Source organism: Rhinopithecus bieti, unplaced genomic scaffold, assembly GCF_001698545.2.
Source record: "Rhinopithecus bieti isolate Rb0 unplaced genomic scaffold, ASM169854v2 scaffold_21022, whole genome shotgun sequence".
Taxonomy (NCBI): Eukaryota; Metazoa; Chordata; class Mammalia; order Primates; family Cercopithecidae; genus Rhinopithecus; species Rhinopithecus bieti.
In genome coordinates, this window is record NW_016810401.1 from 190,922 (window position 1) to 213,584 (window position 22,663).

Consider the following 22,663-nt stretch of genomic DNA (forward strand, 5'->3'; position numbering starts at 1 on the left):
AAAGGGAGACCCCGTCTCAAAAAAAAAAAAAAAAAAAAAAGAAAAAAAAAAAATATATATATATATATGGGGCTGATCCAGAGCTTTGCCCAGAAGTGTCTATGAGTTAGGGATGTCTCCTAGCCCACAGGAACTGTGCTAGGGGCTGCTGGCCAGGAAGTGGGAGGAAAGGCTCACTCTCATCCAGGTTGATATAGTCCTGCCGCTCCTCCTGGTCCCCCGTGCGATGGTTTCGGGAGCGCTGGAGGATGTGGGCCCTGTCCCGGATGTGATGCCCGATGGACATCTGCTCCAGTCCACTGTCTGAATCCCGAACAGTCCTCCGTGTCTCCCGGATCTGGGATGAGGCAGAACATGGCACACTCAGCCGCCCCTTCCAAAGCCCTGGCTATACCATCTCAGGAGACACACACCACACACAACCCAATCCAGAAAAAAGCAGCCAGGGTTTCTGGGGGTGCCACTCAATCCCCCCTTCTCTGGGACAGGAGGGCTCCCCTACTCACCCCGCCTGGTGCTGAGCGCATCTCTGATGTCTCTTGGTAAACCTTGGGGGCGCCATCACCCGTATTGGAGTAGGAGATGACAGTGGAAGATGAGAAGGTCTGGCAATTGCCTCCAGCTGTCATGTGTTCCTGAGGACAGGGTAGGTAGGGGAGGGCTGAATGGGGAGGCATCCCCCCTGGTGAAGAGATTTCACCCTTCAGCTGCCTGTCCTAGCCTGTATCTGTCTCACAAAATCCAAGAACTGAAAAAACATCAGGCCTCATCATTACCCTCCCAAATTCCTCTAAGTCCAACCACGAGCAAGAAGGATCTGAAGAGACACAGCCTTAATTGTATGCTACATAAGAGTGCTGCTGCTGGCTGCTTCAGGCAGGCATGACAGCAATACAGGGTCCCAAGGCTCTCTGGTTCAATTACTGTATCCAGTACTTTACCCTTCACTAGCATACTGTCTCCCTCTTGCCTTAGAAGATTCAAGGTGTTGTCAGCCATCACTGAGAGCAAGGCCGGGGAAGGGTATGGGGCAAGTCTCACCATGTTTCCAATCATGTCATTCATCATCCCAAACATGTCCATGAAACCACCCGACTGGAGGAAACAGATGGAAAACAGAGTCAGGAAAGCAAAGTCAGTGTTCAGAGTTGATCCTGTTTAGGAACCCACAACCCACGTGGCTGCACACTTCCTTTCTCTTCTTCACATCTAGCAAGTTCTCTTTCTCATCCTCTATTAACGTAACCAGAATACTCATGTTTCTCTTCCTGTAAACTGCTGACCCCTTCCTCAATCTCTATGACTGCCCTGATCCAATTTTCCTTCTCCTCCTGCCTGCTATATTCCCCCCATCTTTAGGAAGCAAGCCAAAGTTAATGGATTCTAAACTCTAAAGAGATAAGGCATGAAATTGTTAAAACCTACCAAAAAATCATCTCTAGTTGGCCCTTTAACTGCGCCTCCCTCCTCCAAAGAACAAATTTTGCTAGACAATTACATTTTCCTAATGAGTATGAACTTCTAGGAGTACAAGAGTTAATAACGTCTTTTCTTTTTTTTTTTGAGATGGAGTCTGGCTCTGTTGCCCAGGCTGGAGTGCACCGGCGCAGTCTCAGCTCACTGCAACCTCTGCTTCCTGGGTTTAAGAATAGCTGGGACTACAGGTGTGTGCCACCATGCCTGGCTTTTTTTGGTATTTTTCGTAGAGAAGGGGTTTCACCATGTTGGCCAGTCTGGTCTCAAAACTCCTGACCACAAGTGATGACCCGTCTCGGCCTCCCAACGAGAGTTAATAACACCTTTAACCCACAGGGCTCCTAGTACCCAACAGGCTCAGAGGTTTGTGAATGCCATAAAAAGAGAAGATTCTGGGGTTACCCATGAAACTATTCCTAAAAGGCACACTGGGGAATAATACCTAAGGGTAGAGAGCGTGTCTGAGATGGAAGGACACGGGGAGATAAAGACTCACCATTCCCAGCATCCCAAAAGGGGAGACAGCTCCAGCCTACAGGAACACATGAGGAACAGAAATTACAGACCACATCCTATCTCTTTACAATCCCAAACCAGGCCCATGGCCTCAATTTTTTTTTTCCATTCTCTCAAAAGGGAGTCACAAAGCCCTTTTTCCTGACCCCTTCCCACATTCCTAGAGCACTTCACTTGCTCAATTGGCTGTAGTGCAAGAAAACTAAAGTGCTTTCCTAACCAACCTCCAACCTTTCTTTGGGTCTCAGGTGTGTCACAGCACCATTACCTGCTGCATCCTGCGGCTGGCAGGCCTGGTCCCTGGCATGTTGCCATCTGTGATGCTGAGGAAGGGGCTATATCCAAAGCCACCTGACAACATACGGCTCATATGCTGACGGTGAATAGCAAAGGGATCCCTGTGGAGTGAGCACATAGTATGGATGGCAGAAGCGCCAAACTGTTAATCCCTCCACCACCCTGCAAAAAATATGCACAGAGCAACAGTGGCACCGATGCCTACTTCCTGCTAGGTAGGAGCTGCGTATCCAGCCAGTTCCAACCATTCCCAGCAATGGGAACCCCGATGTCTGCCCGAACTGCTGAGAGACCTGGAGTGGGAAGCTTGAGGGGGAGGGAATACTCACATCAGGAACATGGGATCCTCAGGCTCCACATCCCTCAGGAAGCGGAACATCCTGATCTCAGCTCCAGGGGGCTCCACACTGGAAACATGTGGAAGCTCAGATACTTGGAGGTGGCCAGGGTTTTGCACACCCACTCAGTGTAAGGACTCTCAGAGCACTGTCCTTTCCAAATGCTGTAACTGACCCCTAAACTCCAGGGAGACCCTACTCCAGTGTTCCACACAACCCTCTACGGAGGTAAGGGCTCTTCAAACCTCTCAATTAGGGCCACGGAAAAATTTTCCAAGCCTCTCGGTTTTTCCCTCCCCCACTCAGAGCCATCCTCTTCCCAAAGCTTTGGCCGGTAGCATACTCTCCCCTCCTCCCCCGCCGCCACCGTTCTAGATGAAAATCCCAAGTGCCGGTCCTCCGCCCCATTAATGACCCCAGCCACCCCGCCCCCTCCTTACACTCAGGCCTCCCCAAGGTGGGCCTCACTAAGATCCCCGCGCCTGTCTGCGGCTCCTCCAGCTCCCGCCTCCCCGCCGGGTGAGCCGGAGAGGTAGGCCTGAGCCTCTTGTCTCCCTAGCCCGCATCCCGGGCTCCCAGACCCTGCAGCCCCGCGGGCCCGCTCCCGTTCAGGGCTGCCCGCTCTGTCCGAGCCTCACCAGTGCCCGATTCGGGCTCAGCGGCCCATCCGGCCGGTTTCGCTTCCCGGTGCGCTGCAGGGTCAGGGTCGCGGCCCAGAACGCGGGGATTGGTCCGGGCTCGAGCTCCTCGGCCTTCCACGCCGCCTCCTCCCACCGCTGCCACCTCCGTACCCGCCCTCGGCCCACGGAACTCGAACCTAGGCCAGGCCTGGGCGGAAGTGACGTCACGATGGGCCCGCCCACCCGGGGCCGGGCCGTGGGAGCCCCGCCCACTGGCGTGGGTGGTGAGAAGGCTGGGGCCGAGTCCCAGGGCGGCGGGGCCGTGGGCCAAGCTCAGGCAAGCGGAGCCTGAGGTCGAGAGGGTTCACCTGGCCACGAGGAAGGGGAGCTCATTAGTAACCTGGATTTGGGATTTGGGTTCTGTGGCGTGGAAGAGGCTCCCATAACGCTGGGGAGAAGGAGAAGAGGAATCCATTCTTCGGGAGGGACCGAGTTGGGGGTTGAACTTGGGGGCGCTGTGCAGCACGTTCCCTCTCCCTCCTCCAGGGGAAACTGGAGGACGAGGGGCAGATGCCCCTCGGGGAGAGGCGGGCTCTATGTGGGCGACGAGGCGGGGCGGATCCCTGGGGGGAGCTTTAAGCAGACTCTACTGGAGAAGCAGTCTACCCTGGAGGGAGGATGGGCAGTTTTCCTGCCGGGGAGGCGCTTGGGCCTGTCCCCGCTTGAGGAGGAGCGTTCCTGGCAGGGCGGAGTCCCCGGAGTGACGCAGAGGAGGAGGTGACACTCTCCAGCCCTGATCTAGTTCGGGCTTCAGAAAGTCGGATGGGGCAGAGAATCCAGGTTGGGGGGTTGGCCGCCAGATGGCGCTCCTCGGCCAGGCTGGAACCCGAGGCCCTTGAGAACTGGCGTTGGAGAGGGACCTGGAGCCCTCCCCCATTACCCATCTGTGAAGGGTTGGACTGGGGAAAGGCTACAGTTCTGAAATCTATTAGTTTAATGCCACTCTCCCCTTCCTTTTACTCTAATTCTTGCGTCCTCAAGAGCTGCCAGTCCTGCACTGACCTTTCTTGCTGCTTTCTTAGGTAAAAGGTCTAAAGTTTGGGGGAAGAAAGGAGTGGAGAGCTCAGTTAACCTGGATCACCCAGGGGAGAAGCTAAAACGGGGCCCAGGAGACCTGCCTCCAAGGCCAGAGACTGATACTTTGACATACTAAATGTCTTGCATAAAATCTGGCTCTGCTGGAGAGAAGGGCCCTCCCCTTTGTGGTCAGGGCATTTGGACTGTCTAGGATGGACTTTAACCAGACTCATCCAAACTCCAGCTTTCCCTGGTTCTTTACTCTGGCTTTTAGCCATATTAGTGCTGTGTGGAGTCTGACCCAATGAGAAAGACTTGTTCCCAATAATTCCCTGGGGGAGAAAAAGGGGGTTCCTGGTAACTCAGGAAAAGGTGCTAGGAACAGGCTTCTCAGGTTTCTTTGGACTTGATCATTATTAAAGAGGAAAAAACAATAATAGAGACAGGGGGCAGAGACAGATAGTTAAGATACAAGCTGGCAGACTGGCAAGTCAGAGGAAAACAGAGACAGAATAAAAGTAAATTTGTTTTTCATTGCTATTTCTGGGGAAGATACTTAGTAAAATCTTTTATCTTCCAGATGCTCTCTCTCTGCACATCCCACCATGCAACTTCCCCTTATCCTCTTGCCCCAAATGAAAGCAGTTTGACATGTGATCGAGAGTTGTCCCAGTAAAGGTTCTGTGGCTGAAACTTAACTAAAGATATCCTATCCATTCCTTTTTTTTTTGTCCTCCTTCTAAAGCAAGTTCTTTATTGTCCAGCCAATCAACAAATGTTTAAGGCCTGGCACGGTGGCTCACGCCTGTAATCCCAGCATTTTGGGAGGCCAAGGCGGGCAGATTACGAGGTCAGGAGTTCGAGACCAGCCTGACCAACAAGGTGAAATCCAGTCTCTACTAAAAATACAAAAATTAGCTGGGCATGGTGGCACATGTCTGTAATCCCAGCTACTCAGGAGGCTGAGGCAGGAGAATCACTTGAACCCAGGAGATGGAGGTTGCAGTGAGCCAAGATTGCGCCACTGCACTCCAGCCTAGGCGACAGAGTGAGACTTCGTCTCAAAACAACAACTACAACAAAAACAGAAATTAGCCGGGCGTGGTAGCAAGTGCCTGTAATCCCACAAGTAGGCTGAGGCAGGAGAATCACTTGATCCTGGGAGGTGGAGGTTGCAGTGAGACGAGATCACACCATTGGACTACAGCCTGGGGGATAGAACGAGACTTTGTTCCAAAAAAAAAAAAAATAAAAATAAAAAACAAATGTTTAATGAGGACTGCCACTATCCTAGGTACGTTGTATTAAGCATACATACAAAAGTATAAGACACAGTCTCCGCCAATTGAAGGCATACAATCTTGTAGCCACCTTTTTCTTTTTTGGTTACCTGTTATCCTTTTTTTTTTTAAATTAAATTGTAGAGATGGGGAGTTTCATCATGTTGCCCAGGCTGGTCTCAAACTCCTGAGCTCAAGTGATCTGCCCAACCTTGGTCTCCCAAAGTGCTGGGATTACAGACACGAACCACCGCGCCCAGCCACCTGCTGTCCTTTACCTGCTGCCTTTAGGTGCCTAGAGCCCTTTCTCTTCTTCCTTCCAAAACTTAAGAATCTGCTGGCCAGGCATGGTGGCTCATGCCTGTAATCCCAACATTTTCGGAAGCTGAGGTGGATGGATCACTTGCGGTCAGGAGTTCATGACTAGCCTGGCCAACATGGTGAAACCCCATCTCTACTAAAAATACCAAAAAATTAGCTGGGCATGGTGGTGCATGCCTGTACTCCCAGCTACTTGGGAGGCTGAGGCACGGGAATCGCTTGAACACAGCAGCAGAGGTTGCAAAGAGCTGAGATCTTGCCACTGCACTCCAGCCTGGGCAACAGAGCAAGGCTCTGTCTCAATTAAAAAAAAAGAAAAGAAAAAAGGAAATTGTTGGCCAGGCACAGTGACTCACACCTGTAGTTCCAACACTTTGGGAAGCCAAGGCAGCAGTCTTGTTTGAGCCCTGGATTTGGAGAGCAGCCTGGACAACATAGTGAGACCTTGTTTCTTCAGTAAAGAAAATTAGCCAGGTGTGGCGCTGTGTGCCTGTAGTCCCAGCTACTTGGAAGGCTGCGGTAGGAGGATTGCTTGAGCCATAATTACACCACTGCACTCCAGCCTGGGCGACAGAGCAAGGCCGTGTCTCTAAAAAAGAAAAAGAAAGAGAAAAAAACTGTTGAACAGGTGAGGATGAAAGAGGAAATGCAAGAGCCCATTTTCAGAGTTGTTGGAGACATACCATATAGGCAGTTGTCTACTCCAGGAATTAAAGGGATGTAATTCTGCCAGTAACCAGAGTTTGTGTCTGTCTTCCTTCTCCTGGTCTCTCCCTCTCCTTCATTTCCTTTCCTCTCCTCTCCTTCACTCTCTTCCTCTCTCCCTTCCTCCCTCCCTCTTCTCTTTTCCCTCCCTCCCCTCTTTCTCTCTCTTTCTTTCTTTTCCTTTCTTTCTTTCTTTCTTTCTTTCTTTCTTTCTTTCTTTCTTTCTTTCTTTCTTTCTTTCTTTCTTTCTTTCTTTCTTTCTTTTTCTTTCTTTCTTTCCTTTCTCTTTCTTTCTCTGTCTCTCTTTCTTTCTCTCCTACTTTCCTTCCTTTTTTCTTTTTTCTTTTTTCTTTTTTTTTTGAAAAAAGTTTTGCTCTTGTTGCCCAGGCTGGAGTGCAATGGCATGATCTCAGCGCACTGCAACCTCCGCCTCCCAGGTTGGGTTCAAGTGATTCCCCCGCCTCAGCCTCCCGACTAGCTGGGACTACAGGCACGTGCCACCACGCCTGGCTAATTTTGTATTTTTAGTAGAGATAGGTTTTCTCCATGTTGGTCAGGCTGGTCTCGAACTCCTGACTTCAGGTGATCCGCCTGCCTTGGCCTCCCAAAGTGTTGGGATTACAGGCGTGAGCTACCGCACCTGGCCCTCCCGCCCTTCCTTCCTTTCTTCCTTCCTTTCTTTCTTTCTTTCACTCGCTTTCCTTTCCTTTTTCTTTTCTCTTTTCTTTCCTTTCTGTCCAGTGAACTGTGGTGAGCAGTGTCCCATAGGTAAGATGTAGAAGGCAGAGCAGGCCCTTCCAGGGGTGAGGCTCAATATAAGGCAGATAAGGATTGTTGGCAAGGAAGAGAAACAAAGTTCCTACGTTCACTGTTGTATCTGATGGAGCCAAAGTCATGAAGTCCTTGAGAGGGTACAGCTGGGCCAGAAAAGGGGGTCCTCTCTTCAGATGTGAGGTCATGTCTCTGGAGCAATCCCAGGACTGTTGGAGATGAGAGTGGAAGGAGGCTGGAGGAGTGATGAAGGAATGAAGGGAGACTGAGTTTTTTTGCCTGAGCAGCATGAGTGGGTGTGGCTGAGTGTGTGTGGATGTGATGTGCATTTGTGTTGGGGGAGGGAGATAAACTCTAAAAAACAGCGCTAAGGTGCCCCCAGGTAGAGAGAGGGGATGCCAACTCAGTGAGATAGAAAAGTGACTTAGAGCATTTTTTTAAAAGTCAGTTTTTCAGCTTATATATATATATATAGCCACATTCATTCAACAAATATGTACTGAATGCCTACTCTGTCAAGTACTGTTCATGGTTCTGGAGATACGGTAATGATAGAAAAATAAAGCAAGGTAGAATGGGGATAGAGGACAGGCAGGCAAGCTGGGAGGCAGGCAGTGGTTGCTTTTGATATAGGTGACTAGGGAAGTCCTCACTGATGAGGTGACATTTAAGCAGAGACCTGAACAAGGTGAGAGAAGCAGCTAGGATGAGTGCATTCTGGGCAGAAGTAGCAAGTGCAGGCCGGGTGCAGTGGCTCATGCCTGTAATCCCAGCACTTTGGGAGGCCGAGGTGGGTGGATCACTTGAGTCCAGGAGTTCCAGACTAGCCTGGCCAACAGGGTGAAACCCTGTCTCTGCTAAAAAATATACAAATTAGCTGGGTGTGGTGGTGTGCACCTGTAATCCCAGCTACTCAGGAGGCTGAGGCAGGAAAATCACTTGAATCCAGGAGGTGGAGATTGTAGTGAGCTGAGATCACGCCACTGCACTCCAGCCTGGGCGACAGAGCGAGACTCTGTCTCAAAAAATAAACAACAAAAAGGCTGGGTACGGTGGCTCATGCCTGTATTCTCAGCACTTTGGGAGGCCAAGGCGGGCGGATCACGAAGTTAGGAGACCGAGACCATCCTGGCTAACACGGTGAAACCCGGTCTCTACTAAAAATACAAAAAACAGCCAGGTGCAGTGGCAGGCACCTGTAGTCCCAGCTACTCAGGAGGCTGAGGCAGGAGAATGGCGTGAACTTGGGAGGCGGAGCTTGCAGTGAGCCGAGATTGAGCCACTGCACTCCAGCCTGGGCGACAGAGCAAGATTCTGTCTCAAAATAAATAAATAAATAAATAAATAAATAAATAAATAAATAACAAAAAAGGGTAGCAAGCGCAAAGGCCCTAAAGTATGCAGGAAGGCAGAAGTATGCTTAGTGTGGTCAAGGAACAGCAAGAAGCCAGTGTGCCTAGACTCTTGTGAAAGAAGGAAAGAGCAGTGGTGAGATCACCGAGGAAGAAGGAAGCCAGATCATGTGGGACTTTCTAAGCCTTTGTAAAACCTAGGAAAGGATCACTCTGGCTGTTGTATGGAGGACAGACTGTTGGGGGAGGGTAACAGCAGAAACAGAAAGCCCTATTAGCATGCTGTAGCCATAATCCAGATGAGACCTGATGGTGGCTTAAAGCAGGTTAGGAGTAGAGGCAATGAGAAGGGGTCGGTCGTATTCTGGATGTATTTTGAAGATGGAGCTAGCAGAATTTGCTGACGGATGGATGCAATGTGAGAGAGAGGAGTCAAGGATGATTCCAGGATTTCTGGCCTGGGCACTGCTTACACTGCTAAGTACTGTACTGAATATGTACAAATAGTGGTTTGAGAATATGTTAAAGCAGTGACTGGTTGGAAACTCCTGACTGTGTGGCTATCCAGGATAACTGACCTGGATACTTATCTCTTGAAGCTAGCCACCTAAGGTAGGAGGAGATGTGGACAACAGGAATGAGGGACTTCCTTCCATACCTAGTCTGACTGTAAGATATTGGATATTAGACTGTCTTGGGTAGATATGCTAATATTACTAGTTGGCATTAGCACCGGAGTTTCAAATTATTATTTAATCATTTCAAGAAGACATCCTGACCAGGCACGGTGACTCACGCCTGTAATCCCAGCACTTTGGGAAGCTGAGGCAAGTGGATCACCTGAGGTCAGGAGTTCGAGACCAGCCTGGCCAACATGGAGAAACCCCATCTCTACTAAAAATACAAAATTAGCCAGGCATGGTGGCGCATGCCTATAATCCCAGCACTTTGGGAGGTAAAGACAGGCGGATCATGAGGTCAGGAGTTTCAGACCAGCCTGGCCAACATGGTGAAGCCCCGTCTCTACTAAAGGTGAGGTTGCAGTGAGCTGAGATGGCACTATTGCACTCCAGCCTGGGCAACAGGGCGACACTCCGTCTCAGAAAAAAAAAAAAAATTGCTGAAGCAAAACTTTGAGGAAGTAGTGGTGTGAGGTAAGGCTACAGATGTTAAAAGGAACCAGACCTTGAAGGGCCGCATTCGCTTCTAGAATTTGTCCTGTAGGGAAAATTATAATAGTCTGTTTATATTTTAGGCAGAAAGGCAGTTTATGCGTTTCAGGAAACACTTCTGAGCTTCTACAATATTCCAGGTATGGAAATAGGTGCTGAAGATGTAAAAAAAAAAAAAAAAAATTCTTAAATCATGATTGAAAACCCTAAGGAGCTTAAGCTTAAAGTCAGTGAGTGAGCCTTTGAGCAGAGGCAGGGCGGGGATTAGGACAGCAGAGGAGGCACTCAAGGAATGAGGGATCTGAGGAGGGAAAGAAAAGGTGGAGTCTAGGATGACTCCTGGGCGGGAATGAATGGGTGGAGGACAGTCCCATCAACTGAAAGAGGAAACACAAAGGAATATCAGTGGGAACAAATTAGGTCTGAGGAGCTGTGTTGCATCCGGGGAGAACTGAACAGAACGGAACTGGAATCATGACTCTGGAGCTCTGGAGCGAAGCTAGTGCCAGAGAGTTGAAAGTGTGTTTGAGGTGTGTGTTGGCAGTGGAACTTAAACCCGTGGCAGTACAACATGGAATAGTTTAGGGAGTCTGTGAAGAGAGAACAGGACCTCTGAGATTGAAGTCACCTGGGAGGGTTCAGTGGACACTGTCATCGTCTCCTCCTGGTCATTAAGTCCTCCCTTCTGGGCAAAACAAGTCTTTAGCTATTACTCCTGGTCCCATTTTCCCTTGCCTTTTCATTTTTACTGATCCCCTGGATCCGCCACACAGTCTGTTTAATCTGTGAAAACGTGAACACTCTGAACAAACACACACCTATGGTAAAGTATATGCCAACAGTGGCCCTGATTACCTGAAACACAGCAGCCAGAATTGCTCCCTGACTTTCTACTTAAGGATTACTGGTGATGAAAGTTGAAAAGGTGGAAAAAGAGGCAGTTTGGGCCAAGCACGGTGGCTCATGCCTGTAATTCCAGCACTTTGGGAGGCCAAGGGGGGTGGATCACGCGGTCAGGAGATGGAGACCATCCTGGTAAACATGGTGAAACCCCGTCTCTACTAAAAAAATATAAAAAAATAGCCCCGTGTGGTGGTGGGCGCCTGTAGTCCCAGTTACTTGGGAGGCTGAGGCAGGAGAATGGTATGAACCCAGGAGGCAGAGCTTGCAGTGAGTGGAGATCGCGTGACAGCACTCCAGGCTGGGCGACAGAGCAAGACTCCCTCTCAAAAAAAAAAAAAAAAAAGAAAGAAAAGAGGCAGTTTAGGGCCAAGGTGGTCTAAAGTGGTGCTGTCCTATATGGGAAAATAGCCACCCACTAGCCACATGGGGCTATTTAAATTTAATTAATGGCCAGGCGCGGCGGCTCACGCCTGTAATCCCAGCACTTTGGGAGGCTGAGGTGGGGGGATCACGAGGTCAAGAAATCAAGACCATCCTGGCCAACATGGTGAAACCCCGTCTCTACTAAAAATACAAAAATTAGCCAGGCACGGTGGTGTGCACCTGTAGTCCCAGCTACTCGGCAAGCTGAGGTAGAAGAATTGCTTGAATCCGGGAGGCGGAGGTTGCAGTGAGCCGAGATCGCGCCACTGCACTCCAGCCTGCCAATAGAGTGAGACTCTGTCTCAAAAAAATAAATAAATACATAAATGTAATTAAAAGGCCAGGTGCGGTGGCTCATGCCTGTAATCGTAGCACTTTGGGAGGCCAAGATGGGCGGATTGCCTGAGCTCAGGAGTTAAGAGACCAGTCTGCGCAACATGGTGAAACCCCGTCTCTACTAAAATACAAAAGAAATTAGCAGGGCATGGCGGCATGTGCCTGCAGTCCCAGCTACTCAGGAGGCTGAGGCAGGAGAATTGCTTGAACTTGGGAGGCAGAGGTTGCAGTGAGCAGAAATCACGGCACTGCACTCCAGCCCTCCAGCCTGGGTGACAGAGCAAGACTCTATCTCTACAAAAACAAAAACAAACAAACAAAAAACCAACAAAACAAAACAAAAAAATTAAAAAAAAATTCAGTTCCTCAGTTGCACTAGCCACATTTTCAAGTGTTCAGTAACCACATATGACTATTGGCTACTGTATTGGAAAGTGCAGATAAAGAACATTTCCATCATCACAGAAAGTTTTGTTGGACAGAGCTGGAAAGCAGCCATAAATGTTGCCTTCCTTCTGGACTTTGTTGAACGCCCATGAAGACATGTTGAAGAGTGAATGTGGGGGAAAAATTGAAGGCAGGACAGGGAGGGTCAGGCAATAGCAAACTATTCTAGGTATAAAAGCAAAGGCGAGGCCGGGTGTGGTGGCTTACACCCGTAATCCCAGCACTTTGGGAGGCCAATGCAGGTGAATCATGAAGTCAGGAATTTTAGACTGGCCTGGCCAAGATGGTGAAACCCAATTATCGACTAAAAATACAAAAATTAGCTGGGCACGGTGGCAGGCGCCTGTAATCCCAGCTACCCGGGAGGCTGAGGCAGGAGGATCACTTGAACCCGGGAGGCAGAGATTACAGTGAGCCGAGATCGCGTCACTGCACTCCAGCCTGGGGGACAGAGGAAGATTCTGTCTCAAAAAAAAAAAAAAAAAAAAGCAAAGGCAGTCACGAAGGAGGGCAGGGGGAATAAGAAAAGCCAGTAAAGATTCTGAAGAAGGGCCCACTTGGTGGCTCACGCCTGTAATGGAGGCTGAGGTGGGTGGATTGCTTGAGCCCAGGAGTTCGAGACCAGTCTGAGCAACATGGTGAACACCCATCTCTATGAAAAATAAAAAAAAAATAGCCAGGTGTGGTGGGGCGCCTCTAGTCCTAGCTGCTGAGGCTGAGGTGGGAGGATCACTTGAGCCCCTGGAGGCAGAGGTTGCAGCAAGCTGAGATCCTGCCACTGTGCTCAGTCCGGGTGAAAGAGTGAGACCCTGTCTCAAAGAATAGATAGATAGATAGATAGATAGATAGATAGATAGATAGATAGATAGATAGATAAATAAAAGAATCTGAAGGAGAGGTACAAAGGTGAAACCCATTCTTTTTTTTACTAGGGAGAAAGTTCATGGAGAAAAGTAGGAAAGCCACAGAAACTTTCGTTGTGATGTTCAAAACATAAAAGAGATTTCCAACCAGGACATCAGTAGTTACTGGGAAGATCTCAAGTCAGACAGAGAGAAGCCAGTATCCTGGCAGCATGTTGTGTTTTCCCAGCCTCCTTGAAGAAGGCTGAGAGAGCTGTGAGATTGAGTCCAAAATGGTGCCTCTGGGCTCGGAAATACGTGGTTTATTGAGCTTTCTTGTTTGTCCCTGGTGTGGTGCTAGATACTATGCCACAGGAGACATCAGTATGGGTGGAAGACCAAGGAAGGCGATTTGGTGTTGAGAACAACATATGGGAAAAATGGATAAGGGTCTGCAAAGTCAGGAGGAATCAGGGAGACATTCCAGAAAAGGAGTACCCACGGAGATGGGACGCATGATGGATATGCCATAGTGTTGCTTGGAAGATGATCTCTCCTTATTCTTAACACTCGTGGAGGTAACACACTCAAACATGATCCTGCCGGGTGCGATGACTTATGCCTGAACTCCCAGCACTTTGGGAGGCCGAGGTGGGCAGATCACCTGAGGTCAGGAGTTTGAGACCAGCTTGGCCAACATAGTGAAACTCCATCTCTACTAAAAATACAAAATTATCCAGGTGTGGTGGTGCACGACTGTAATCCCAGCTGCTTGGGAGGCTGAGGCATGAGAATTGCTTGAACCCAGGAGGCAGAGGTTGTAGTGAGTGGAGATTGTGCCACTGCACTCCAGCCTGTTTGTCAGAGTGAGACTCTATCTCAAAAAAACAACAACAATAAAAAAACATGATCGAAGTCAGGCTAATTTAGGTCTTCCTCTAGGACTCCATCTCCTTTCAACTCTCCACTGACTTTCATTTTGAAAAGTTTTAGATTGAAAAAAAAAAAAAGCAAAGGAAAATGGGGAAATGCGGGATAGAAAATGAGGTCACTGGGAATGGAGGGGATAAAGTAAAACAAGGAGTGAAGATAGCCCCCCCAACTTTCAGGTCTCTGTCTTTCAAGGCCTTGAATGATAACTAGGCCTTCCTTACCCCTTAACCAATAGGAGAAATAGGCACACTGAAAAAAATCCAGGAAACTGGAGAGGGGGAAGAATTCAACAAGAATGAGATGGAAATAACCAGAATTGAACACTTCCCACACATGGTATCAAGGTAAATTTCTAGGAATGTCAGGCCAGAAGTCATCGTTTCCGGGGGGCTCAGACCTTCCTTGTTCTCACCTGGTCACTTTTTCCCACTTTCAGAAAATGTGTAAGAAGCACATGTTTCCCCCATTCAACTAGTGGGAGAAATTCTCAATTGGACTGTAGAGTAAGGTAATTCTAGGAATAGGCAAGCCTCCACAAAGCCTCAGAAATAGTTCCATGGAGAAAAGCAAACACAGGCATTTAACTCCGTTGGCCCCAGAGGCTCTGAGGCTAACCCCTAGGACTGTCGGGTGGCTTTCAGATCCCACTCACTCCACATTCATCCCAAGTCTCACTTCCAGCTTCTTTCTCATGAAGCCAAGACTTCAGAAGACTGGCTTGTTGTCCAACCAGAGAGAGAAGGCTAAAGGATGCTTCATCCACGCAGGAAAGGAATTCGATCCAGGCCTCTAGCTTCCTCGATCTTTTCCCTGGGGTCCCTCGGACCCTAGTGTCCAAGCTCTTAGATTCTCAAGGCACTCCCTTGGGCTTTGGGGCAGGATTCCCATTCTCTGCCTCTCCATCTCTCTGGAATTTTCCACTGCAGCTGCCTCTGCTCCCAGACACCCCTCCCTGGGCAAAATTCCCGGCTCCCTCCGCCTCCCCTTCCCTAATCACACCTCATTCCCACCCCCAGCCCTGAGGCCCAGCCCACAGTCCGGCCCACAGCCCACGCTAACCCTGGTGGTCCCAGTTAGAGAAGTGGGAGGCCAGGCCCCTTATGGAAGGGTGAGAGGGAGTGTCCCAGCCTCTCTTTAGGGCGAGAAGAAGGGACACTGGAGGGGCTGGTCCCTTGTGGGGCTGGAGTTGGGGGAGTGGCCCATCTCACATCCCCATATAAGGCAGGGCAAGCAGTTAGGCTTCTGGATTGGCTGATTCAAATGAGCATTCCACCTGGCAACAGGGTTTCTATTGGCTATCAGGAAAAATAGGAGGAAGGTGGATGGAGGTTGTTGGTGGCGGTGATTGGAGGGGGGAGGGGAGTGGAGGTGACCGGAGTGGGGGGCGGTTACCAGGGCAACAGGGTAAGAGCCCAGCAGGGTGTCCGAGACAGCAGGCGGGGCTGGGAGGTGGAGTGGAGGGAAGAGGAAAGGAAGGCGGGAGGGAGAGGAAAGAACCTGATGGGGAGGGAGCGAGACTGGGAGACTGGGTTGGTGGGGGGGGAGTAGCAAAGGATCGAGGAGAGGGAGATAAATGAAGCAAGAGGAGTACAGAGATGGAGATGGTGAGAGACGGCTGAAGACATCAGCCAGTGAGTCAGAGAAACAGATTGAGAGAGGGACATGGAAAGATCTCAGAAAAGATAGAGTCCGGCAAGGAAAAATCCTGGGTGGGGCCCCAAGATTTTTGAGGAGACTGAGAATGAAATATTGATAGAAAAGTCAGAAAGAGAAACTGGGAGGCGTGTACATCAAGGGGCCAAAAGATGGTGTATTTAAGCACTCAAACACAAAATAATGATAATGATCATCAAAATGGTTTATTATTAATAAAATGAAAATAAGATGAGGAATAATGATAATGACAAATATAGGAGTGCACGGACACCAAAGGTCTTTTTCCAAACCTCAGCCTTCCACCCTGTCCACCTTCCTGACCTTTAATACACAACCCAGCCCCTGTTCCCTTCTGAAATCCCAAGCTTTTCAAAATGACTCAAAGATACCGAGATTGAGGGCGAGGAGTTGAGGATGTCTGGAATAGGGTGGGGCTGGAACTCCAGACCTGGACCTGTATTATATTTGCAAAGGAGGCAAATATAACCCAGAAAGGCTAGGGAAGATGGCAGCAGAGGAATGAGAAAAGCTAACGGACGGCAAATGTAAAAAATGAGGACAGAAAGAGGAGTTGAGGAAAGCCAGCCAAGAATAGAGGGCCAGGTGCCTGACTCAGATAAGACAAGAGCAGGGTTGTCTGGGAAAGATACGGAAAGAGACCAGAGGTGGAAGGGCAGAAGAGGGTCAGTAAGGCGTGGAGAAGAGGTGAGAGAAGAATGGGAGCGATTCGAGTTATAATTGGTTGTGAGGGAGGGGTCTGGGTACAGATGACTGAGGACGGATGAAGAGAAATAGAAGGACCAGGCGAATAAAAGTGAGGTGAGACAGGCGAATGAGAGAGGTAGAAGATGGAGGAGAGCTGGAAGCAAAGGAGACCAGGGGCCTGACTCCCTGCGGCTCACAGCACGGGGCCAGGAAGGCAGGCACCCGGCAAGGGTCACAAGTGTCAATCTGGCAGGAGGGAAGGCTGGGCCGCCCTTTCTGCCCTCCCATCCCTCCTCAAGGCCATCCAGAGAATGTGGATGGAGGATGAGAGGGGGAAATCCGGCGTGGTGTGGAAGGAGCGCCCGAACCCTCTTCCTCTTCTTTAAGCTTTTGGTTTCTCAAATACCTGCCCTATCTGCCCATCTGCTCCCCTCACCCCACCCTTTGACAAAATCCCAGGGCTTTTTTTGGGGTCAGTAGGATTCTGGCCACCTCTCCAGTCCGCCCCCAAAAGCCAGACTCCACATTCGCAGGCAGTAGGTTGGGATTTGGAAAGGTGCCTCCCCGCAGGAACCCCACCCCTTCCCACCTCCTCGCCCCACTCCTTTCTCCGCGGCCGTCAGTCTCTCCATTTCCCCCTCCTGGTCTCGTCCTCCCTCCCGACTCTCTAGCTCTCCCTCCCCTCGCTTTCATCCTCCTATCCCCACCTCTCCAACCTCCTCTTTCATCCCCCTCCCCTCTCCTCTCCTCCCCGCTCCCGCCTGCCCCACCCCTGGGAAGCCCCTCCCGTCGGGCAGCGCCGCCTTATAAGCGGGTTCCCTTCCCGGGGGCGGCAGCGGCTGGTCGGCGGCAGCTCTGCTGGTGCGGGGCGGCGAGCCCGGGACCGAGCGACCGCGGACCGAGCGCGCCGGCACCGCCTGCCACCGCCCTATTCCGCCGGCCCCTCCGGGACGCCGCAGCCCTGGCGCAGAGTCTCTCGCTCCAGACCCACCCCGCCCCACCCCGCACGCCTCTGCCGGCCGTCTTTCCCAGACGACCCAGTGCCGAGCCGCGCCGCGCCTGCCGCTGTCGCCGCCGCCGCCGCCACCCGCGCCACGGTTCCGGCCCGGCCACCTCTCCTGCCGTCCTCAGCGGCCCCTCTCGTCTCGGCTCCGGGACCCCGGCTCCCGCAGCCCGGCCCCGGTCCCCGGCCACCATGTCGGAGAAAAGCGTGGATGGCAGCGTTTCCGAGTTGAGCCGCCTCTAAGGTACGTGTCGGTGGGCAGCGGCGGCCCAACGGACTTTCGCCCCCGCTTGGCCCCTGGGGCCCCGCTGCTGGCTCTCTGGCCCCGGGCGCCCCGACTGGCCCCGGCTGCGGCCCTCGCGCCCGTGGTCCTAGCGGACCCCACTGCGCCCTCCCACCGCTCCCCGGCCCGGAGCTGCCTTCCCGGCTCCGCGCGGCTAGCGCCAGCGCCCTCTAGCTGCCCTGCGCGCACCACGGCGCCCGGCCTCGTCGCTCCGGTCGCGCCGGCCCCCGCAGCCGTCCCCACCCCTCTTCGGCCCCACCTCGCTGACCGGATCCCGTCCGGCTTCCCGTCCGAACGCCCCGAGTCTCACTTTGCCGCGCCCTCTCCCTGCGCCCCGCTGCCCCGTCTCTCCTTGCAACCCGACCTCACCTTTCCTCGCTAAGCGGTTTGAGATCCTCAAGTGTAAACAGGACTCTCCCTGGAGGCTACTCCTCCCGGCCCCTCCCCGCGGCCCGACCGTCGCTCGCTTCTCTCCCCGGACGGCGACTGCCTCTGTTTTTTCGTTCCCTCCACTCAGCTGGCTTTCAGCTTTATTTTCTCTTCATCGTCCCTTTCCCACATACACACTGGAAGAATCTCGAATTCCTAAAAATTAGAAGCGGGGCAGGAATAGCCTTCGAAAAAGCCGAGGCTGGGCATTGGATGGCATTGCGTCGAGCTGTCCTCGCCCTCATCAGCTCCCTTCCCCTGCCCCATCCGTTCGCCCTTGCTTCTCTTCCAGCCTTCCTCTAATTTCCCCAGGGAACCTGCGGAGTGTCGCTTTGGGAAATTAACGCGGCCGGGGTTTGGGGGCTGGGAGCCCTATCTTGTGTGTGTATATGTGTGGCGGGGTGGGTTGGGGCGCGGTGGTTGCTGAGGGGCCGTCACACTGGTCTCCCGGAGGCCCGCGAAGTGAAACGGGGAGAGCCAATGGGATTAACGGCGGTGGGAGAGGGGCTGTGTGCGATCTGCCAAGGTGCGCCCGTGTGGCCCTCCGGCGGGCTGTGCGGTGGCATGTGACTTCACTGAGTAGGTGTCTTTGTATGTCTGAAATCCAGCGAGTGTGTGGGACTGCCCGTGTCAGTTACATGTGTGCATGTGGAGACGTAGATTTTCTGGAGCCATGTTGTCGCTTTGTGAGTGTTAAGTGGCTCCGCTTTGCTCCCGTGCTGTCTCAAGAGTGTGTACCAGAATGGCCCAGCGCTGGGCCATGTGTCTCCCGTCGCGTGGGTGCCCCTCTCTAACTGTCTATGCATCGCTGTTGGCCGGTGTAGGTGTGTGTGCCTGTCTTGAGTAAATGAGGCCAGAGGGCCGCTTAGCAGAAGACCTAGGGCCCAGGTCACATATTCTCCTGGAAAAGGGATCATGGAAGGACAGTGACCAGAAGGACAGAACAGGGGAGGAGAGGGCCCGGCCTCTTGAACTTTGGTCTCTGGTATTCTCACTCCCTCCCTCCATCAGCCCAGATGGGAAAGTCAGGCCAGGGCCATACAGACTTTTGGTGCTAGGGCTCCCAGAGAGAAGCTGACCAGCTCCTTGCTCTCCTGGCCCAGGATGTAGGGAAGAGCCCGCTAGGTAGTGGAAATGCCATACTGACCTTGTGGCACAGAAATGAAGACTTCACGGTGGGGTGGAAGGGCAACCTCGCTGGAGTGAGGGTGAAGAGTTCTCAGCTACCCTTAAAGGGAGGAGGGAATTGAGTGCCCCTCAGGGCAGGCGTTCTGCACCGGGCTCCTCTCCTATCCCCTATCCTGTTCCAGAAAAGACCCCCCCCCCAGGGTGATCTCACACAGGCGACTTCCATTCACATGGAATCAGATACACAGCATGGCACACCGACACCAGATCAGATCACACAAGGACACCTACCGTGTTACACTGTGCCTGCCAAGGAGTGGGTGGGGAGAGGACTGGAATCTGAATTGGGAGGCTAGTGTAGTGTCCAGAAGAGACTCACATGGGCATCTCCCGCTGCCATATCAGCACAGGATGTCACCCTATGCCTGCTAGGATCTTGGGGTGAAGGAGAGGGGCTGGCCGGTGGGAGGGTCTACTAGACAGGTGCCTCCCTCTTCTCCATTCCTATCCCACCCCAGTCACAGACCTTGTTTGTTGCTCTCTCCTTGTCTCCCATGCCTGCTACTCTTCCCCTCCTTGTTTTCTCTCCTACTTCACCTACATTTCCACTGGAAATGGCTACTTCCACTCTTCCACTACACCCATGCATACATCATGGGAGGCAGGAAGAAGGAAACTACTTGAACTGTTTTGGGGTGGGGAGGGCAGAAAGTGGGAGGGGTGCTGGGAATGTGCTATGGTGCTGTCCCTATCTCTGGTAGTGTTTGGCCAAGTAGGGGCCTGAGGATTAGGGAGACACAGACGGAGAGAAACAAAGACCTTAGAAGCTGAAGGGGAAGCTGGGAGGGATGCCCAGGAGAGAGAGTCCTCAGGAAAAGGCCCCAGAGGTAGACAAAAGGCAGAGCTGGGCGGGCAGTGGGGGGCAGGCCAGGGAGGCGGAGGGACACAGGAGGGGGTGGGGCACTGAGGCTGCAAGCAGATGGAGAGGATTTGCTTTGCTGAGCTGAACTCTTCAGCCAGTGAGGTTTGGGAGAACTTGATGGGGGTGGGGATCGTTGCCCTGGTTGCCCGCTCCTGCTTCTTCATCCCTTTCCCACCCCACCTTGGGTCTTGGGGAAGGAGGTGTTTGGTCTCAACCCCTTCATGGCCCTAATGTAAGGACTCTGGGGCCCCTATTCTGTGTCTTAAGTTGTGGTCACCTTTTCAGTTCACACGCCTCTAAGCTCACTACAGAGGGAGAACGGGGGCAGCAGGGACTTAGGGGCTACAAGCCATTTGTGGTGAGAAAGGTGACCTCTTTCTCCCTTGCAGGACCTGAAGGAGAAGAAGGAGAAGGTGGAGGAGAAGGCAAGCCGGAAAGAGCGAAAGAAAGAAGTGGTGGAGGTGTGGAGGGGTGGGGGAGAGGACCACATCTACCCTACCATCTTCCTCCCAATCATCTCATCCTTCCTCCACTTTCCTTCTGAGGATGCTCGGGCCTGCCCTTGCACTGAGCCCTCTCATCCTTGCTGCCCCACCCTGAGGCCCCTCCCAAGTCCTTTTCTCACCCAGTCTCCCCTCCCATTGGTGGTAATGGTGGGCAAGGCATGCAGCCAGCCTGAGGCTACTCCCTCCCCTGGTCCCCACAGGAGGAGGAGAACGGGGCTGAGGAGGAAGAAGAGGAAACTGCTGAGGATGGAGAGGAGGAAGATGAAGGGGAAGAAGAAGGTGGGGAGGGGCAGGGGAGGCTGGGCTGGCAAAGTCTGGGCTCAAATGAGCAGAGTCAGGGTGGGTTTGAAGACCTGAAGCAGGGCTGAGGGCGACCACAGGGGGTCTGTGCCAGAGCTTCCTGCCCTTCCCCAATGACCCATTTCTGGCTCCTCAGATGAGGAAGAAGAAGAAGAGGATGACGAAGGGCCCGCGCTGAAGAGAGCTGCCGAAGAGGAGGTTTGGGCTGGGTTGCTGGGCCTGAGGGGCTGTCAGGGATGCAGCCAGGCTGGGCGCCCTTTGGATTTGGACCCAGATACCTGTGCAGCAGGGGTGGGGGCTGGAACAGGACCGGGACAGGGGGAGGTCTCCCCTCCCATTTTACAACTCCCCCATTCTCTCCATCTCCACAGGATGAAGCTGATCCCAAGCGGCAGAAGACAGAAAATGGGGCATCGGCGTGAGCCCCTGCCAACAGGCTGGGGTTGGGAGGCCTCTCTGGGCCTGGAGGTGGGGGTGGGGGCAGACAAGTCCAGCCACTGTTCACCTGGCTCCCTGCTCTGGGCCCTGCACCAGAGCTGCCACCCTCTTCTTTCTCCCCAGCCTTCTCATTTCCGCCTTTCCAGACACTGCGCCCTCCACCCTCACTCTGCCATTGTTCCACCTCCTGACCTGCTCCATCTGAGCTCCCCAGCTGGCCCCCAATTGCTCCTCTCTCTCTTTGCTCTCTTTCTCTCTCCCCTACCAGCCCCATCCTTCCTTTGGTAGCCTCTCCCACCTAACCTCTGCATCCCCCAGCCTCATGTCCTGCCCCATCCCTATCCTGCCTGACCCCTGGATCTCCCTCGGATCCCCTCTTCTCAGACAGCGCCAGGCCGGGGTGGGGCCGGGGTTGGGGCCGAGCCCCACAGCTGCCCCCCTCCCCTCCCTTTTTGTATAATTTAATAAAGAAATGGTCGCGCTTCTGTTTTTAACCTGTCTCCTGCTTTCCCGGGGGGTCCAGTCAGTGCAACAAAAGGGTAGAGAGGGAGGAGGGTGGCTGACCTCACGTTCTGCCAGGACCCTTCCCTTGGATACAAAAGCAGCAGCACACTCCTGCCACCCACAACTCAAGAAGACAAGAGCAGCCCTCCAGGGGTGGCCCGGAGCCCAGCTCTTCTGAGAGCTGACTTACGTCCTGTTTTGGATTCTCAGGGATGCTCCTCCCCAGCAATACACACTTCCCTGCTAACCCACACAAGACCTAGACACTGCTGAGCCCAGTGGAAAGCTACCAGCTCTATTGTGCTGAACCAGGCACAGAGAAACAGCCCAGAAACAGGAAGTCCTGCCCCTGAGCTGGGAGAGGGCTGGTAGTCCTGGGTCTCAGCCTCCTAGGATCTGGAGTGAGCTGCCGGGCATCAGAGATGCCCTTTGCCTGGCACAGAAGAGAGCTCCTTCCAGTCAAGCAGGGAAATCCTGGGCCTCTTGTCATTCCCAGGTCAGCTGTATGTTTCATCACCTGCCCTCCCACTCTCCCTGGGCTGGGCTGGGGAGCGGGAGTTGTATGACTCTTGCCAGTCTCGGGCCTTCCCTAGTCCCACTGCCTCTGTTTCCCCTGAGTTTGATCTCTGTTAGGAGATTGCTAAGATTTCTGCATTTCTCCATCTTTGCATGACCCTTGCCCTCTCCTCTTAGTTCAGAACCTCTGGATTGGAGAATGCTTCTGAGTGCATGGGGGCCTGAGCTGGAGTGGGGAGGGGTGTTGACTCATCAACAGCATCATTTATCCCAGGAGACTCCCATAACTCATTCAAGGTCAGGATTAAACACTCTCCCGCACACAGGTACACTCACAGTAGGGGGTGTACACTCACAGCTTTTATCTTCACACTCCCTAACCTTGGCAAATTGTACAATTTCTTTGAAGCTCAGTTTCCTCATCTGTACAATGGGGAAAATTACTAGATTTCATGAATTACTAT

General features: G+C 52.4%; 2 protein-coding genes across 5 annotated transcripts in view; one reads left to right on the forward strand and one right to left on the reverse strand.

Annotated features, from left to right (window-relative positions):
* Positions 1–4,013, reverse strand: part of MLF2 (myeloid leukemia factor 2) — a 6,175-nt gene extending 2,162 nt beyond the window's left edge. The window contains exons 1-7 of one of the 2 annotated variants that reach the window (XM_017891824.1): positions 3,266–4,013; positions 2,619–2,696; positions 2,261–2,390; positions 1,973–2,008; positions 1,042–1,095; positions 507–635; positions 178–337 (exon numbers count right to left, since the gene is read on the reverse strand). In XM_017891824.1, coding sequence (XP_017747313.1) covers positions 178–337; positions 507–635; positions 1,042–1,095; positions 1,973–2,008; positions 2,261–2,390; positions 2,619–2,668 — 559 coding nt within the window. In that variant the 5' untranslated portion in view covers positions 2,669–2,696; positions 3,266–4,013. The other variant, XM_017891825.1, reaches the window with a different exon arrangement.
* An 11,641-nt stretch (positions 4,014–15,654) lies between these two features.
* On the forward strand, positions 15,655–21,673 carry PTMS (parathymosin). Of its 3 annotated transcripts, none has more exons than XM_017891826.1 (5): positions 15,655–16,170; positions 20,325–20,396; positions 20,642–20,720; positions 20,878–20,939; positions 21,113–21,673. In XM_017891826.1, exons 1-5 carry the CDS (start codon positions 16,018–16,020, stop codon positions 21,161–21,163), a joined length of 417 nt encoding a protein of 138 aa, XP_017747315.1. In that variant the 5' UTR covers positions 15,655–16,017; the 3' UTR covers positions 21,164–21,673. The 3 variants fall into 3 exon arrangements, 2 of the variants coding, with proteins under 2 accessions (XP_017747315.1, XP_017747316.1); XR_001889150.1 differs by lacking the exon at positions 15,655–16,170 and adding an exon at positions 16,782–17,417; XM_017891827.1 differs by lacking the exon at positions 15,655–16,170 and adding an exon at positions 19,775–19,900.
* Positions 21,674–22,663: the final 990 nt, after the last annotated feature.

Coding starts and splice junctions, on each gene's coding strand:
- PTMS (XM_017891826.1), top strand. CDS start 16,018: ATGAGGACAGAAAGAGGAGTTGAGGAAAGCCAGCCAAGAATAGAGGGC. Junction 20,397..20,641: donor GAAAGAAAGAAGTGGTGGAG/GTGTGGAGGGGT, acceptor TGGTCCCCACAG/GAGGAGGAGAACGGGGCTGA. Junction 20,721..20,877: donor AGATGAAGGGGAAGAAGAAG/GTGGGGAGGGGC, acceptor CTGGCTCCTCAG/ATGAGGAAGAAGAAGAAGAG.